General features: G+C 33.8%; 1 protein-coding gene across 2 annotated transcripts in view; it reads left to right on the top strand.

The window, feature by feature from the left end:
- Positions 1–18,476, top strand: part of Kcnt2 (potassium sodium-activated channel subfamily T member 2) — a 389,981-nt gene that overhangs the window by 295,036 nt on the left and 76,469 nt on the right. Inside the window, exons 15-17 of one of the 2 annotated variants that reach the window (XM_038349153.1) lie at positions 11,302–11,451; positions 12,893–13,122; positions 16,826–17,039. In XM_038349153.1, coding sequence (XP_038205081.1) covers positions 11,302–11,451; positions 12,893–13,122; positions 16,826–17,039 — 594 coding nt within the window. The remainder of the gene's footprint in view (positions 1–11,301; positions 11,452–12,892; positions 13,123–16,825; positions 17,040–18,476) is intronic. The other variant, XM_038349154.1, reaches the window with a different exon arrangement.

The raw sequence follows: 18,476 nt of genomic DNA, 5'->3' as shown, positions 1-18,476 counted from the left end.
TTCTTTCTTCTATCTCTTGTATTCTGTTGGTTATGCTTGTTTCTGTAGTCTCTGTTCGTTTACATAGATTTTCCATATCCAGCTGGCCCTCGGGTTGTGTTTTCTTCCTTGCCTCCATTTCAGTTTTCAAGTCTTGCACTGTTTCCATTATCTGTTTGATTGTTTTTTCTTGGTTTTCTAGGATATCATTTACGGATTTAAACTTTTTGTCATTTTTCTTGTCCATTTCCTTAAGGGAGTTTTTCACCTCCTGTTTAAGGGACTCTATTACTTTCATAAAGTCAATTTTTTTCTACTTTTTCTTGATTAGTGTGATCAAGTCCTCCTGTTATGAGTTCGCTGGGTTCTGGTGCTTTCATGTTGTTTTTCAAATTGTTGAAGGAATTCTTGCATTGGCGCCTGCCCATTTCTTCCTCTGAATAATCCCCTTTGGGTCTTCTTTTAGAAGTTCAATTCACCCCAATGAATTCAATTCACTCACCCCAATGAATGATGGATCTTCTGGTAGTCAGTCAGGTCTCTTTGCTGGCCAAGTGGCTCACTGACAAAGGGCCTACCTTGCTGCAGGCAGACTATTGAAACAGGGGACCTCCCACCGGCCTGGGTGCACTCAATTCCAGGTCCTTGGCTCCCAAAAATGCTGAGATGTGGGATTTTGTGGCCCCAAAGAGGGGAGGATGAGGCGGAGGGGGAGGGTTCTGGGTGCAAGCTGGGAAGGGACAGGAAGAGAGAGGCAGTATCCAGGGAGAATAACCCTGCAGGAAGAGCAGGAAGTGTGTGTGTGTGGGGGGGGGGGAGTTGGGGAATGTTGTTGGTCCCTCTCTGGGCAGCTGCTGGGGTTCAGGCACTCACTCACCCCAATGAATGATAGATCCTCTGGCAGACTGTCAGGTCTCCTTGCAGGCCAAGCAGCTCAGTGACAAAGGGCCTACCTTGCTGCAGGCAGGCTATTGAAACAGGGGACCTCCCACCGGCCTGGGTGCACTCAATTCCAGGTCCCTGGTGCCCAAACAGGCTGAGCTGTGGGATTTTGTGGCACCAAAGACGGGAGGATGAGGCGGAGGGGAGGGTCCTGGGTGCAAGCTGGGAAGGGACAGCTCTGGCTAACTCTTATATCCTAAACAACCCTATATCCATTGATCTGTGTATTGCAACATGACTGTGGCTTACCCAGTAAAGTTCTGGCCATCCGGTGGGACTACATGGCTTCTCTCTCACTCTGCCTCATTTCAGCATTCAGTTTTGTTTTTCTGCCTAGCTCTGTTCTACCCTATCATAGGCCCAAAACAGCTTCTTTATTAATAAATAGTGTTCACAGAATACAGAGGAGAATTCCATAGTATACCTGTATGATATGGGTCTTGACATTCCAATGAAGTTCTCATGATCTTTCAGAAAACACTTTACTCATTGAGATATCTCTTTACCCCTAAAATACTTTTTAAAAAACTCTCTGAAGAATATTTTCTGCCAAGCAATTGGAATCAGGTCTCAGTCCTTAATAGTGAGATACTTGGGAATCTTCAGGCTAAGCAGAATTCTTCCTTTTGATTCAGTATGATCTGAGACCTGACATTGTAAAGATGATCTCCACAGCGAAATTGATCTCTTTATTATCACAATTTCCAGTGCTCAGAGTTTTATAATATAACTTTCTTTTTTCTGAATGGCGGTATATTGGTGGTAATTTTGTTAGTAAATCCATTTAGATCAGTGTCCTCTATTTCAATGGAGTGATGCATGTAAATAGGCTTGTATTGGTGTTTTTATATTTGCAGTTAAAATTTTAAGAGTAAAAAGACTAATGGCAATTAAAATGAAAGCTACATATAGTTATATATATGTATATATATATATATATATATATATGAAAGAGTATTTGCATAATTTGAAATAGTTACATTAAATTTTTTTGGTTTATCAAAACAGGGTTTCTATGTAGTTTTGAAGCCTGTCCTGGAACTAGCTCTTGTAGACCATGCTGCTTTGAATTCAGAGAGATCTGCCTGCATCTGCCTCCTGGGTGCTAGGATTAAATGCATGCACCACTGCCACCCGGTTACATTAAAATTTTTAATGTTGTAAAAAAGTGACATTTAAATAATAGAATAGAAAAATACTAGGGAATTATATAGCAATGTGAATGGTTGTTCAAATATATAAAATGCTATACAAATTTATTGTTATTATTTATGAATTTGTATGATATTAAACAAAAATACCCGCTGTTATGATCTATAAAAGTTGAATTTTTATTTTAATTTTTAGAGAGAATAGGATCATAACAAATAAATCTTGAAATTCAAAACAGCTTGAAATAAATATAACTATTATTATCAGGAAGATTAAAAGAAAATATATATGGAAAGGCAATTAAAAAGTAAAAAAGACTTATTAAGATTAGAGGTGCTTTGCTATTTTTTCTGAAATATTCATTAATGTAAAAGCAAATATATATCTTAGCTGAGAATTTCAAATAAAAGTGCAGAGACACAATGCATTACCAACACAGATCAACCCAAAAGAGGTAATATCTTTTATTATACTTTCCACAAAGATAAGATAAAAAAGGTAGGAAATTTCAAGACAAGAAGAAAAGTAAAATTATTTAAATCGACATTATCTAGTTAAATGCAAATTGTAAGTAGTAGAAAATCCTCCTTTAATAGACAAAGAACACTACCAAGTTTAAGATCATTTTTGATGAAAAAAATTAAAAATATCATATAATCTTTCTCCTATAGCATCCTGTACAAAAACACTGATTGGGGTTTAATAGTGTAGGGTTAGTTGGAAAGCAATGCAAGCAGGATGAATGGAAGGGAATGAAAGGAAGTTTAAAATATTGCTAAATCAATTGACACTGAAATAACCTAATTGCCAATTGGAGAAATCTGCTATTATTTTTTATTTTACCCAGTAATTAACAGGGTAAAAACACAAAATTGAAATACTGTAGGAAAAAAAAAATCAACTTTAATTGCAGTGAATTTTGGTCATCCTGTCAACTGTTAATGTTTAACTTTTGATCACTTTAATTCCTTAGTGAATTTAATTCATCCAACTAATGGTGACTTTTGTTAAGTTTACTGTTAGCAATGTGTCAGAATTACATTGCATAGCCTTTCTCTATTCCCTCAAATTTAAGCGGTTATATCTCTTATACAGTAAATACCAAATACCAAACAGCTTTCCAGTCCCATCTAGTGGTAGAAAATCAAGAACCATTTTCTATATTTTTTCTATTTTTTCAGTCTTAAAACTAAGAATTCTGTTTTGATATCCAATAATATAAATAGCAGAAGTCCTGGTTTGAAACAGAAGTGCAAAGTCACATCCTAGTGTAATGAGCTATCTGATCGTCTGTTACTTCCTTCATGTAGATTCTTTCCCTGTCCCCATTATAGACAGAATAACACTATACACATAGTCTAGTCATCTACAAATTAGTGTAATGTAATACTATTCTTATTCGCAATTCACCTCAGATAGGAAACTGTCCATAGATCAAAGTAAGAATGTCACCAAAGTGCTTAATCTGCAAAAAAAATAAACTTTTATTGGAGTTACTTTTAGAGATGTGGATGAGAGGTTACTTATACAAGCAGAAATGACTCAAAGACAGCTGCATCCCCAAGAGTTCTGAAGCAGAGGTGACAACTCACAAAAGCTGGCAACTTAGAATGCACAGCACAGATTTCCAAAAGCTCAACATGCTAGAGTGTGTCATTTCTAGGTACTATATTTGGCTCAAGTTTCTTTCAGGCATCTGTGCTGGTCTCTGTCCTCTTTGGCATGAACTGACTGATTTGTGAGTCTCTGAGCTACCCTTACTATTAACATATACTTGGGGTGATTGAGATCCACTAGTGATTCTTGTCAGTTTTCAGTGACTTCTAGAAACTTTCGAATTCTTTACTTCTTGATATCAATGAAATGTCTGTGGAACAAAATGTTTCATCTCCCCATAAAACACCTTGCGCCTTAAAAAGGATCACTCTAAGATGAAGGTTTATCTCCAAGGAATTTTCTAGAAAACACCTAGCAAGAGTGAATGTGCACCCAAAGATTCAACGGTGGTTAGTGTTGTAATCATAAATGTTTAGGAACCTCATGTACTTTCTTCAGTTCACAAATTTAGTGAATATAATAACAGACCACTGTGTATCATAATTATTTCTTTAGCCAACAATGATTAAACATTGATATCTGCTGAATAGTGGTAGCACAGCCAAGGTTGGAATATCATTTACAAATTATAACTTTTAAATTAAGTAAAAGCTTCATATGACTGCAAATGAATATATTTCATGTATGTTTGAAGAAAATTATTCTGTAAATTCTTCAAATAACTAACTACAACTAAGATGATATTAAATCTAAAGATAATTACATAATTAGCAAAGATGAATTGATTTGAACTACATTTAAATATTACTTGTGTAAGATTTTTAAAAGTCAACCTTTAATCAATAAAATTTTAGTAAATATATTTATCTTCTTTATAATAGAATAACAATAAACCATTATTTGTTTCATTGTTTAAGTATAAATATTTATGACCTATTTTTCTAGGGAACAATTTTCTGTTACACATAATAAAGCTTGTGTTAGTTACTAAATAGATTGCTACTAAGAATATCTCTCACCTCCCCTTCCACCTTCTCCCAAGGTCCCCATACTCCCAATTTACTCGGGAGTTATTGTCTTTTTCTACTACCTATGTACATTAGATCTATGTAAGTCTCTCTTAGTGTCCTCATTGTTGTCTAGGTTATCTGAGATTGTGATTTGTGGGCTGGTTTTCTTTGCTTTATGTTTTAAAACCACTTACGAGTGAGTACATGTGGTAATTGTATTTCTGGGTCTGGGTTATCTCATTCAAAATGATGTTTTCTAGCTCTATCCATTTGCCTGCAAAATTCAAGATGTTGTTATTTTTTTCTGGTGTGTAAATGTACCACATTTACCTTTTCCATTCTTCAGTCAAGGAGCATTTAGGTTGTTTCCAGGTTCTGTTTATGATTAACAGTGCTGCTATGAATATAGTTGAGCACATGTCCTTGTGACACAATTGAGCATCCTTTGGATATATACCCAAAAGTGGTACTACTGGGTTTTGAGGAAGGCAGTTTCCTAATTTTCTGAGAAATCACCACACTGACATCTAAAGGGGCTGTACCAGCTTGCATTCCCACCAGCAATGCAGGAATGTTCCCTTTACCCCATAACCTTTTCAGCAAAAGTTGTCATCAGTGTTTTTGAACTTGGCCATTCTTACAGGTGTAAAATGGAATCTCAGAGTTGTTTTGATTTACATTTCTCTGATGAGTAAGTATGTCGAGCATTTCCTTAAGTATCTTTCAGCCATTTTAGATTCCTCTGTTAAGAGTTCTCTATTTAGGTCTGTACTCCATTTTTTATTGAATTATTGATGTGAAAATAATTTGGCTTCATAATATCAAGAATTGGACAACAGCAAGTCATGTGACAATCTGTGTGAATCTTGATGAACTTGTTATTGTTTACTTGTACAATTTAGGATTAGGGAAAGCAGAATATACAGGAAAAATAGATATTATTAACAAATTTATTTAAGACAATAAAAGTAATAAAAGAGGTAGATTTTTCATAATGACTACATTTCCTAAATTTAAAGGTAATGCTTCATACACAAAGGTTAAAAAAAAAACTCTTCCTCAAAAAAAAAAACTCTTAGTTTTTCCTCAATCACCATATATATATATAAAGAAAATGCATATGTTAAAAGTCAAATTCCACTTCCCACCATTTTTAATATTCACTAATCAATAAGAAGTTGTCAGATGAATGAGGTTTTAGGTTTTTTTGAAACAAAATGTGAATGCATTGAATAATTTATTGCAGTTTTGACATAGGGACCGAAATTGCTGTATAAGGCTTCAAGATGTTATTTGGAGCACAAAATTCCACTTAACACATATCCATATGAAAAGATTTGAGATGAGAAAAATTTTAAATTCAGACTTAATTAGCTTCTTTTACTATATTCATGGTATCTGTATGGTGTGTGTGAGTGTGTGTGTGTGCTATCTTAAATTTATAAATACAACATGCTCAGTAGGCATGTAAATTTTATGTTATCTATTATTTCAGAGTTGATCCCTTAGTATTAGACAATCAATTTGGATGTATTTTCCCTTGGCAAAGACTATTTTTACTGTTCTCAAAACACCTAAATTTCTGATAGTTCTTCGTCCAGGGTCAAAGCTCTATGAAATTCTGCCCTTCCATGTTAATATGACTTTTGGTGATATCCTTGTTTAGAACTGACTTGGGCAGTCATATTTATGAGATTTCATGGGGGTAACTTTTCTGACTTTCCTATCTATCAACAACATAAAAAAAGAAGGTATTTGTTGTCCGATAGTCACTTTTCCACCAACTTTGAATCCCTACCTTGTACCTTGATAAATTGGTTATTCTCTCTGTAACTTAGACTCCTACTAAAAAGTTGTTTATTGCCTATGGGTATTGTAAATAAACTTTCCCTTTAAAATGGAGAAAAACATATCAAGAAATAGATCATTGATATAGTTTTATTCAAAATATTCCCAAAGAAGTAAAATATGAATAACCTAACAAAAAAGGCAAAAGACTTGTATAATGAAAATTTCAAGCATCTGAGAAAAATTATCCATTATGATCAAGTAGGCTTCATCCCAGAGATGCAGGGCTGGTTCAACATACGAAAATCAATGTAATCCATCATATAAATAAACTGAAGGAAAAAAACCATATGGTCATCTCATTAGATGCTGAAAAAGCATTTGACAAAATTCAGCACCCTTTTATGATAAAGGTCTTGGAGAGATTAGGGATACATTGGAGCACCGGACTGAGCTCCCAAGGTCCTGATAAGGAGCAGAAGGAGAGAGAACATGAGAAAGAAAGTCAGGACCGTGAGGGAACCTCCAGCTGGTGATAGATGAAGAAAATGACTGAGCCCCACATTGGAGCACTGGACTGAGCTCCCAAGGTCCTGATGAGGAGCAGAAGGAGAGAGAACATGAGAAAGAAAGTCAGGAACGTGAGGGGTGCGTTCACTCATGGAGACAGTGGGAGAGAACTAATGGGAGATCACCAACTCCAGTTGGAATGGGACTGATGGATCATGTGACCAAACCCGTCTCTCTGAATGTGGCCAACAGTGGGGGCTAACTGAGAAGCAAAGGACAATGGCGCTGGGCTCTGACTCTTCTGCATGGACGGGCTCTGTGGGAGCCTTCTCAGCTTGGTCGATCACCTTCCTGGACCTGGGGGGGGAGTTGGGAGGACCTTGGACTTAGCATAGAGTGGGGAACCCTGATGGCTCCTTGGCCTTGAGAGGGAGGGAGGGGAGGTATGGGTGGAGGGGAGGGGAGGGAAGGGGGAGAAGGAGGAGAGGGAAGGGGAAGGAGGAGGGGAGGGAAGGGGGAGGAGGAGGGGAGGAGATGGAAATTTTTAAATATAAAAAAATAAACCATGAGGAAAAAAAAAGAAAAATAATATAAGGCCTAATAGATAGATAGATAGATAGATAGATAGATAGATAGATAGATACATAGATAGATACATAGATAGATACATAGATATGTAGATATGAGTTCTTTGTTTTTGTTCAGCCATATTGGACATACCTATGGTTACTCTTGCTGTCTTACATAGCTTTCTTCAGGAAAGCTACAGACAATCTTCTTCATTTATATTTTCGTGAACCCTTGGACTCTCAGTATTGGAATTCTTGGGTCATCCTACAGACATTGAAATTACCCATTGAAACCGTAGGCTCCTTTTCCCTTCATTTTTCTCTTCAAAGCTTTCTTCTCCTGTTTATTCTTAGTAGTCCCTAACTATTCCCTCCACTTTGTTAATTATTATAGCATTCAATCTAAAACCTTCTTTGCACTCAATCACTGCTTGGTGAGACTTTTTATTGCTATTAGTAGTTGATGAAATTTCCACATATTCTTTCAAATAAAAGGCCCAAGTTTCATGAAGAAAAGTATACATCTTTACAGTAATTGAAAAGTAAATGTTCCTGGTTACTTTTTACAAGCTATTAAAGAAGTCATGAAGATAAGGCCTCCTAATGATATGATGCTTCCTGAGAGGGGAAGTAAGGTTATGAAGTAGCAAGATGAGAAACACTTCATGAAGAATTTTTTTAATCTGGTCTGGGCTGAGCCCATCACTTTTGCTCTCTTCCTCAGTACCACATTCTGTTCCCATTTCAGCTTCTGAGTTAGGTTTTTGATTCTCTTGAAGTGATTTTAGTACATTTGCATAACAGCTCTCTGACACTGAGATCATTTTGTATCTCAAATAAGCCATGATGAATTGCCAGCCTGTTCTCTAATATTGCTGGACCTTCAGTAGGCTTTGAGGTTTGCCAAATACTATTTTGCCAAACTGTTTTTCGGTCCATGGATAATTTTGTTTGCCAAAAAGAATTTTTTTCTCCACAAGGAATCATTAGTCTTAATATATTTACTTCCATTGTTTCTATGACAAAATATCTGAGAGAAAGAACTTAAAGGAATAAAAAGAATTATTTCACACATGGCTTCAGGGAGATTTCAGTCTGTCTACAGCACAGTTCATGTGTGCAGTAGTAGCATGAAACAGATGTTTTTAAATATATTCCTGGAGCAGTAGGCAGAGAGTGCTAATCTTGACCCATAAATAGAAATAGCCTCCCAACAACAGAACCTAATAACCCATGTTTGCCAGCCAGGGTTCAGAATCCTAAGTTTCTACAAACATCAAAAGTGTCCCATAAGCCATGGACTAATTGTTTCAAAGATTAATCTGTTTGAAACAGTTGAGATTCAAATCATAATAATGTTTAAGAAGTAGTGGTTAGAAGTAACAATGCAATCAATAGGAAAATGTGCCTGTTCCAAATTATTTCTGAAAACATATTTTAACATTAAGGAATACAGATTCTTTTGAAACAAATTTTGCAGTACATTGACAAATATATTAAAAGTAACTATAAAATTCTGAAGAAAGGAAGCTGTTACAAAAAATAGTAGTCAATATTTTCTGACTACTTTTATCTTAGTATCAACCAAGTGCTACATTTATCTTAAACATTTTACCTGACACAAGAATATTGAAGTTGTTATTCATGGAGGTATAATTTCAAATGAATAGGAAGTCAATAACTCACTGGTTTGCACAATTGAGATTCAGATCTGACAGTTATATTCCAGAACCCAAGAATTTGACACTTTTGTACACTCATGGAGGCATAACGAAGACAGGGCTTCAATTTTCAGGACACACACACACACACACACACACACACACACACACACACATATATATATATATATATATATATATATATATATATATATAAAATCTTTTAGCATTTACCCCCATATCTGACTCAGGGTTTTTATTATTAAAACAAATTAGAATTCCTGCTACATATTTGAGAAATACACTTTTAAATTAGGGTCACAGAAATAGATTTGATATTTAAAACCCTTTAATGCATGTATTGCTTTCATTCATAGGCTTGTATTTGTATGTAAGGCCTTTGGGTATGGTAGGCAATAACAGTAAACATATATATATATATATATATATATATATATATATATATATATATTTATATATATATAATTGATTCTTTAAAAATATCAATGAATTTCTTTCTTTAGTAAAGCTTTTATTTTACAATGGCTCTTTAAATACTAATTATGATAAATTCATCACTTGCCTTTTTTTCTTTAAGAATTTATAGAGATTACAATGAGATAATATTACATGTAGCTATTTTTCCATGCAGTGTGTGCTGGTTTTGCTACCAGAGTCCATAATATTTAATCAGAGATATTAAGTAAATATAGTGAAGCAAATGGGAAATTCAGATATGGGTCTTTTATGATTTTTGTATGAATTGAATTTCCAAAGCCTCAGAATTAGGTAGAACATTTTAGAGCTAAAGAAACCATAAGTTTTTCCCTTAATGTATATGTCTTCTTTTTATCTCTCTTGTATTAGCATCTTATTCTACTTTTAATTGTTATTACAAATTGTCAAAGAGTGAGTGGTTTATATACAAGAAAACTTTATTTTTCACATTTCAGGTGTTCAGAAATCTAAAAGTTAGGTTTTGACTTGTCAGTCCTGGACTACAGCTTCTGAATTGCAGATTTCTGACTCTGGGCTGTATTCTTGTGTTGTAGAATGAACAGGCTAGCTCTTCAGAACTGATGATGGCTCTAATTCACTCTGGTGTTTATTGTTATTGCCTACCATACCCAAAGGCCTTACATACAAATACAAGCCTTTGAATGAAAGCAATACATGCATTAAAGGGTTTTAAATATCAAATCTATTTCTGTGACCCTAATTTAAAAGTGTATTTCTCAAATATGTAGCAGGAATTCTAATTTGTTTTAATAATAAAAACCCTGAGTCAGATATGGGGGTAAATGCTAAAAGATCAGAGATGCAGAACAGCCAACCACTTGATCTTACCTCAGCAGACTCCTCAGACAGAATGGGTGATCGTGTTTCTCTCTAGGAATCCTCGGACTGAATGCCTTGAGCTACTGTTCCCTCCAGATTTATATTCCACTTTCTGCCCAGCCATATTCCTTCCCATATTCACCTCCCTTGTCCTGGGATTAAAGATCTGACTGCTTTGTTTTTCTGATCTTTCAGTTTTCATCCCCTAATATATGACTCTAGGTTTTTATTATTAAGACTAATTAGAATCATGCTACATTAATATCTGTCTTTTCTTGAGGCATACATAGCATAAGTGGAGTATTGATTATTAAATGGATAAAAGTTAACATTATATACTTTTGCAAACTCAAATTGATATCATGAAAAACAAAAATTTAAACATGAAGCAAATTTAGTATCTATAAGAGTCAAAGTGTATCATAATGTAAATTTTGCCTTATGACAGAGACAATGAAACAAGTTCTACACACTGAACTTGGGTGCAGCATTTTCACAAGCTGAAAAAATCAAATCTTTGAATCATGGTTCCATGGAAAGAATAAATATTTCCAACATTGAGTCTTGTAAAATTTCACTTTCTACCTACTCAATAATCATTATTTTCATGTTATATGTGGTACTGAATTTAATTTAGTGTGATGTCATTAATCTAAACTCAGAACCCAATGTAATATCTCCTCTAATTGTGTCGACTGGTTCTCAGCCTTGAAGATTGACTTCCAGCCAATGGAATCATTGACCCACATTCATTGTCTTTTCCTCTTCGTGTATGTGTGTGTGCTTATGTTGCAGAGAAGGGCAGCAGTCGCCAGAACAATGGCAGAAGATGTACGGGAGGTGCTCTGGAAATGAAGTCTATCACATCGTTTTAGAAGAAAGTACTTTTTTTGCTGAATATGAAGGGAAGAGTTTTACCTATGCTTCTTTCCATGCACACAAAAAGTATGTTTCTGTTTTCAGTGGAGAATTAGCTCATCAATCAGTCAATCTGATCATTTATAAACAGTTTTCCAAAGATCAATCCATCTTGGTGCTCACGAGTTTCTAGCATTTTAACGTTTTAGCATCAATTTTTGTTCCATTTAATCTATGAACATTAAGTATCTACAAGTCAAATTTACCAAGAGGAAAATATGTAAGGGATATCTACTCTACTCCATCTGTGACACCTATAACATCCTGGCCAATTAAGAATTATCAACCATAAAACATTAAATCTTTTTACAAAAGTGGAATTTAAAATGTTGTTTATATATGTGTGTGTGTGTGTGTGTACATACATACATATATTTAATATATAATACATATTTAGTTATATATAATTATATATGTATATATTTACAGTAACAGAAACAGATGAAGAACAAAATTAGAAAGAAAACGAAATCACATTTTCCCACTTTGACCTTTTGATTCTTGGTCTCATGTAGTTCAGACTGCGCTCAAACCCACTATCTGGACAAGCCTAATCTTGGTGACTGATTTTCAACTTTTGCTTCTGAAACAACACACAATTATCCAAAAGTAAATAAATAATAATTTGATTATAACCTTGCCATTGTCCAAAAGGAATGTTAAACAAATGATACTATACACACTTTCTAGCTTAGTCAGGATGATTCTTTTCTCTCCTTTATTGACAAAATTAATTTTATAAGGAATAAAAATGTATATCAAAAAATTATCTATATTATAATTATTATATGTAATCTATTTGGGCACTTTGTAATAATATATTCCCCTTAACTAATATATAATATAGTCATTTTAATTCTCAATGGTTTTATTTATACATATTTTGCTAAAAAATATACTTCCAGTTTGACTCACTCACTTACTCTGTGAGGTTTTTAAGATGAATTTTAAAAGTTTGAAAATTACCAAAGATCAATAAGAAATATTTTAATACTATTTTACTTTCAACATGTTTAATTTCTTCTTCTGAACATGTACAACTATTGAAGACTATTTTAAATGTTTCTTTATAAAGTTGAATATATGAGAGGTTGTAGCAATGATAGCAAGGGTGGTTCAGAGACGTCACTTTCTTTTCACATGACATTTCATAAAAGTCTCCCTTATTCCAATAGATTGTAAATATTTTGAAAAAGGTAAGAAATATTGTTTATATTTTGTCATTTAAATGTACATATGCAGCATAATGCTTATGACAAAATGAATTGATTTTGTTTTTTAAAAATAAGATGATTATTAAATGATAGAATACTTTCCTGCTTTTAGTTTTATTATTTCATGTTGTTATTGTGTTCTAATAGATTTTATTTGATTAATTTGCTTATGAATATAAGCATTTAAAACATCATAAAGATAATTTTTCTTCAAATGTAATTCTTAAACTCTTATATTCTTCTTTTAAATTAAGGTTTGGTGTCTGCTTGATTGGTGTTAGGAGGGAGGATAATAAAAACATTTTGCTGAATCCAGGTCCTCGATACATTATGAATGCTTCAGATATATGTTTTTATATTAATATTACCAAAGAAGAAAATTCAGCATTTAAGAATCAAGACCAGCAGAGAAAAAGCAATGTATCAAGGTCATTTTATCATGGTCCTTCAAGGTTGCCTGTCCACAGCATCATCGCCAGCATGGGTCAGTACATACTTGGTAAAATTGCCTTTAGTTTATATTTTTAAAAGATTATAAATACACATCTATATTAATAAAGATTCATAGTTTCAAATCTTCCTTGTGTATATTATAAACTATGTATCATTATATAACATAGAACAAAATTTCTAAACTGTTGATGTAGTAACAATGCATGACACTGACAGTTACTCTCTTGCCAGTCAATTCCAAAATAACCACTCTGAGGATTAATATTAATTACATACTTTTGGCCTATTAGCTCAGTATTGGTATTAACTAGCTCTTAAACTCAATTTAACCCATTTTTATTATTTTACATTTTACCACAAGTCTAGTGGCATTTTTCTTCCCATCTTGCTTCCCCAGTGACTCCTCCCAGCATCTCCTGACTTTGCCTTCTTTCTCTCTCTATCTCTGTTTGGATTTGCTTTGTAATTATTCTATGCCCTGACATAGGTCAAAAAACATCTATATTAACCAATGATAATAAAACATATCCACAATATACAGAGGCGTATCCCACAACATATGCAAGATTAACAAATAATATTCAATAATTAATTTATGTTCCTAATTTTAAGTGCTTGCCTAGGATGTTTTTCTTGTTAATTATTTATACAAAAACTATTTGGGAATTTCTCCAATGTTTTTTTTTTCAAGGCTCACTTCATCTTACTCTTATCATTTATTTTGGCATTTATTGCACAATAATGAAATAATATAAATCCATTTAATATGAAATTAATTATATTTTTCCACTAAACCACAAGTGAACAAATAAGTGTATAATCTCTTGCTTAAGTAGTATATGCTATTTTTCATATAATTATATTGTCTTCATTTGCTCATTGAATGCTCTTCCTTCTCCCTTTTGGGCTATTTAAATTGAATTTGGTTTGTCATTATTATTTTTAACTTTACCACTACCCTAAATTACAGGCTGCTATTTCTACATCCTGCCATCCTTATACAACACAATACAAACAGATATGCTATTGAGCTCCATGACTTTACTTCTCTACAAAGTCCTTAAAAGAGTTGCTTCTGCTGTTAAAATTGCACATCACTCATGTCTGTCTTTACCCCCGACTCCAGTTATACAACTGAATTGAATTTCCAGTAGGTTCCTGTCATAATTGTGGTCTAGAGTGATTACAGAAAGTCACAAAATAGTGCTAGTCACAGGTTGAATGTGTGGAATAAATGAAATGAAGCATTGTTATTAGTTCTATTAATATCTAAATGAAAGTAATGCACTGAGGAATTTTGAGATAGATATGTGGATAAAATGCTTGCCATGCAAACATGAGAACTTGTGTATAAACTCCATGAAAAAGCAGAACATGCTAACACACACATGTAATCCCAGTGTTGAAGAGGCAGAGTAATGTAAATCCCTGGGGTCACTGTCTAGACAGTTCACCCTTATTTCTGAGCTTAACCAAGCAAAAGACCATGTCCTCAAAAGCAAGCTAGAGACTCCTGAGGAACAATAAGTTTGAAATATGACCTCCAAAGATGTTTATATATTTGTTATGTACGCCCACATATACTGTGTATGTGTACCCACACAAATATGCATACACGTTCATATACATGTGTACACACAAAATAAGAGAAGAAATGAAATGTCCAAAATAAGATGACAGATAAACCCCACTTACCTCAAGGATATTAGAGGGAAATATTAGTGTAGGAAATTTATCTATCTGTATTTTTAAAAAGCTAGAGAGACAAAAATAGTTTTATGTAAAATTTGTGACTATCATTCCAAACTTAAACAATGAAACCCTACCCAACCCCAATGCCATAGTATATAACTTCATTTGGAGCTCGGGGGTTTTTAAGAAATAAATTTAAAATGGGATCATTATAGTTAGCATTATTTCCTTGTGACTAGTGAACTGAGAGTGAGAATAAACACAGCATAGACACACATACAGGAAGTTGATATGAAAACATGATGGAGAATATTTCAGTCACCAAACCAGGAATTATACCTAGAAAATTTCTATCCCTTACCATCTTCTGAAAAAAAATCACAAAAATGTGAAGACCTTTATTCTGAAACTTTATCCTTCCAAACTATGAGAAATTAATCTCTGTGATGGCATCTAAATTATTCCATGATTTTATGGAAGGTTTAGTCAACTATTAAACATTCTATGAGATTCATCTAGAAAATAAAATAGAATAAAACTGATAAACAAATAATATACAGTAGATCCTATACTCTGAAGACCTATGATCCTAAAATAGATTTTTCACAGAAGATAAAGAAAATGGCCAATGACAAAAAATGATTTTTTTTTACCTCAAAACACAAGCTATCTCTTTATGGTAAAGAGAATGACCTCAGAAAGAACAAAACATTTGTAAGAGAAAAAGATGTTGCAAAGAAAGTCTTATTTTTACACACCTAACTGCTTTTTTAAATCTCCCTGGTGAATTATAAATTTCCCATGCTCTTTCTCTAGGCCCAGATTGCTGGTAGAGATCAGTATTTTCAGGATAACTGAAGACAGACAGAATGGAGCATAGTTCTATTAATATGTTGTTTTCTAAAACAAGAAAACAGCTAGGTATTTGTAGGTGATGTACAGTCATATATATATATATATATATTGGCGATGAGGTTATGTAAATATCCTTTTGAAAGTGAAAGAATTTAACATAGAAATATATGTATTATCTTCTAATTGAAAATAAGTGAGGGAGAGTTTGATGAGGTATATGTTGGCAGGGAGGTGTGTCTCAATTTGGTTTTGAAAGAGTCCTTAAAAATTCCTGGCATGCCATATTTTCTTTCTCTCTCTCTTTCTTCCTTCCTTTCTTTCTTTCTTTTTTTTCTTTCTTTCTTTCTCTCTTTCTTGAGGTACTAAGATACTGCATGATCATCTATAGCAGTAAATGTGGTAGATGTGCACTCACTTCTACAACTTTAAGATAATAACATACCAGATAGCTTTTCTTTGCATCAATAAATTGATTTAATAAAATTTGAATCCCTCAAAACCAAACAAAAGAAAAAATTTTCATTCCTTCTTAAAAATATCCTCCATCTCCTCTCTCTCGCTCTGATGTGGTTTTAGTAGCCACCACCATTATCTTTGCCCAAACACTTCAGTGACTTAGTGCTGGATCTCCCAGAATGACTTCACAGGAGACCTAACCTCTTAAAGGCCTTACTGCCTCTCGAATTTTCACACTTGGATCCAAGCTCACACCTCCTGAAACTATAACTGAAACAAATAATTTTTGGGTCAGGGTTTTATTGGGTATTTTTGAAACTCAGTAGGCAGATAAGACTTTCTTTGCGCTCACGGATATCAACCTGCATGTGCCTCCTGACTATGGACATTAAAAGTGTGTGATACTATGTCTAACTGACCCCACATAGAAGTTGTGATATACATTTATGGATATACTCTTTCTTACCTAGTGAAATTTTTAAGTGAAAAAAGAATCAAGTTTTGAGCTCAAGAGCTATTAGTTAGACAGAGAGACAGAAGGACAGACAGGCAGGCAGGCAGGCAGACCGACAGACAGACAGACAGACAGACACACACACACACACACACACACACACACACGCAGCTACCCTAATAATCTGATAACATTTCATTTATTTTCACCACCAAGTGAACATTATGACTCAGGTAGTATAAATGTCCTCATAGATTTTCATGTTTCATTGTTTTAGGTACTGTGGCTATAGACTTGCAAGATACAAGTTGTAGGGCAACAAGTGGCCCTACCCTTGCTCTTCCTTCAGAAGGAAGCAAAGAATTAAGAAGACCTAGTATTGCTCCAGTTTTAGAGGTTGCAGATTCATCATCAATTCAAACATGTGATCTTCTAAGTGACCAATCAGAAGATGAAAATACACCAGATGAAGAAACTTCTTCAAATTTAGAGTAGGTTTGATTTTCTAAGTTTTTGTTTGTTTGCTTTTGCTTTTGCTAACACATTTTAGTTTAGTTTTTGGAGAATGTCCTAATGGAGACATTATTCACATCATTTCCATTTTAACTTTCACACTCCATCTACTTCAGTATATCCCTGTTTCCCCATCAATGTCATGATCTCTTCATTAATAATTATTTTTACATATATAAACATGTATATATGAAATCATCCTGTGGTGTCTACTTAGTGTTGCTTATATATCCATGTGGTTATTGTTGACTACTTTGGATTGGATAACTTATCAGATGGCTCATCCTTGGAGAAGTCTCATTCTCATGTCATTAATTGCCTATAGTTTCTCATCAAGGGATTGGACTTATTAAAATTATAGAAAGTAATAATACTTTTTCCTTCTAGATGATCCAGAATCATTGCTCCATAGTTCTACTAAAACAGTTTTCGATATTCTCACCACCAAGTATCATAAAACATCGATTCTGTTTTCAATGTTTACTTCCAGCCCTATTTTTCCTAAATTATCTTTAACTTAATATAAACATATACAGTCTTGTTTGTGTATAATATAAGTTGCATTTTCAAGGTTGTATTTCATTCTGCTGCACTTCTATCTTTAATTTCTTTTATTCACATCCATTTTGAAGTTTGCATTAGTGATTTACTCACTGTTGTGACAAAATCAAATGTAACCTAAGAACAGAAATGTCTATTTTGGGCCACAGTTTGAGATTACATTTGATCATGACAGAAAAGGCATGGTGACAAAAGATGGCTGGTCATATGGTGCATTCAGGAGCAGAGATGGGTGAATGCTGATGCTCAGCTAAAGTTCTTTTTGTTAAGTGTAGGACCTCAGCCCCTGAGATAATACTGCCTATATTCACAGTGAGTCTGGTCCTATCAATTAAACTTCTTCATCATCTTCACCTATAAAAATATATTTCCTAGGTGATTTTAAAGTCTGTCAAGTTCACAAATAAGATTAACCATCATTAAGTTCAAAGTTTATCATTTGGTATTTGATGTCGTTAACATGAAGTATTTTCTCATTTCACCCTTTAGAATTCCTTTTATATTTGGAAGCTAGAAATAATTTAAATTTACAAATGAAAGACATATTCTTCCTTCATTAAGCTTCCATTCTCTTACAGTATCTACTTGTATAGAAGTCAGCATATTTAAGCCTGTCATACATGTTAACATGTGTTATCCTCTGCATTTGTTGCCATAGGAAAGTTGAAAGAATGGTGGTCTACAACATTGACCTGCTATCTGAAAAGATTTATTCTGTGCCAGTTTTGTCTTATGATGCTTGTTTGCAAATTAGCAGTCTGACTTCAATATATTTGTAAATCATGTTTGTTGTCACCTCCTTGTGTTATGTAAAGCCTAATTGAAACGATGGAGAAAAGTGCTCCTGTAATGTT

The sequence above is a fragment of the Arvicola amphibius genome, chromosome 12, assembly GCF_903992535.2.
Source record: "Arvicola amphibius chromosome 12, mArvAmp1.2, whole genome shotgun sequence".
NCBI classification, from domain to species: domain Eukaryota; kingdom Metazoa; phylum Chordata; class Mammalia; order Rodentia; family Cricetidae; genus Arvicola; species Arvicola amphibius.
This window is presented reverse-complemented; position numbering and strand designations above follow the sequence as displayed.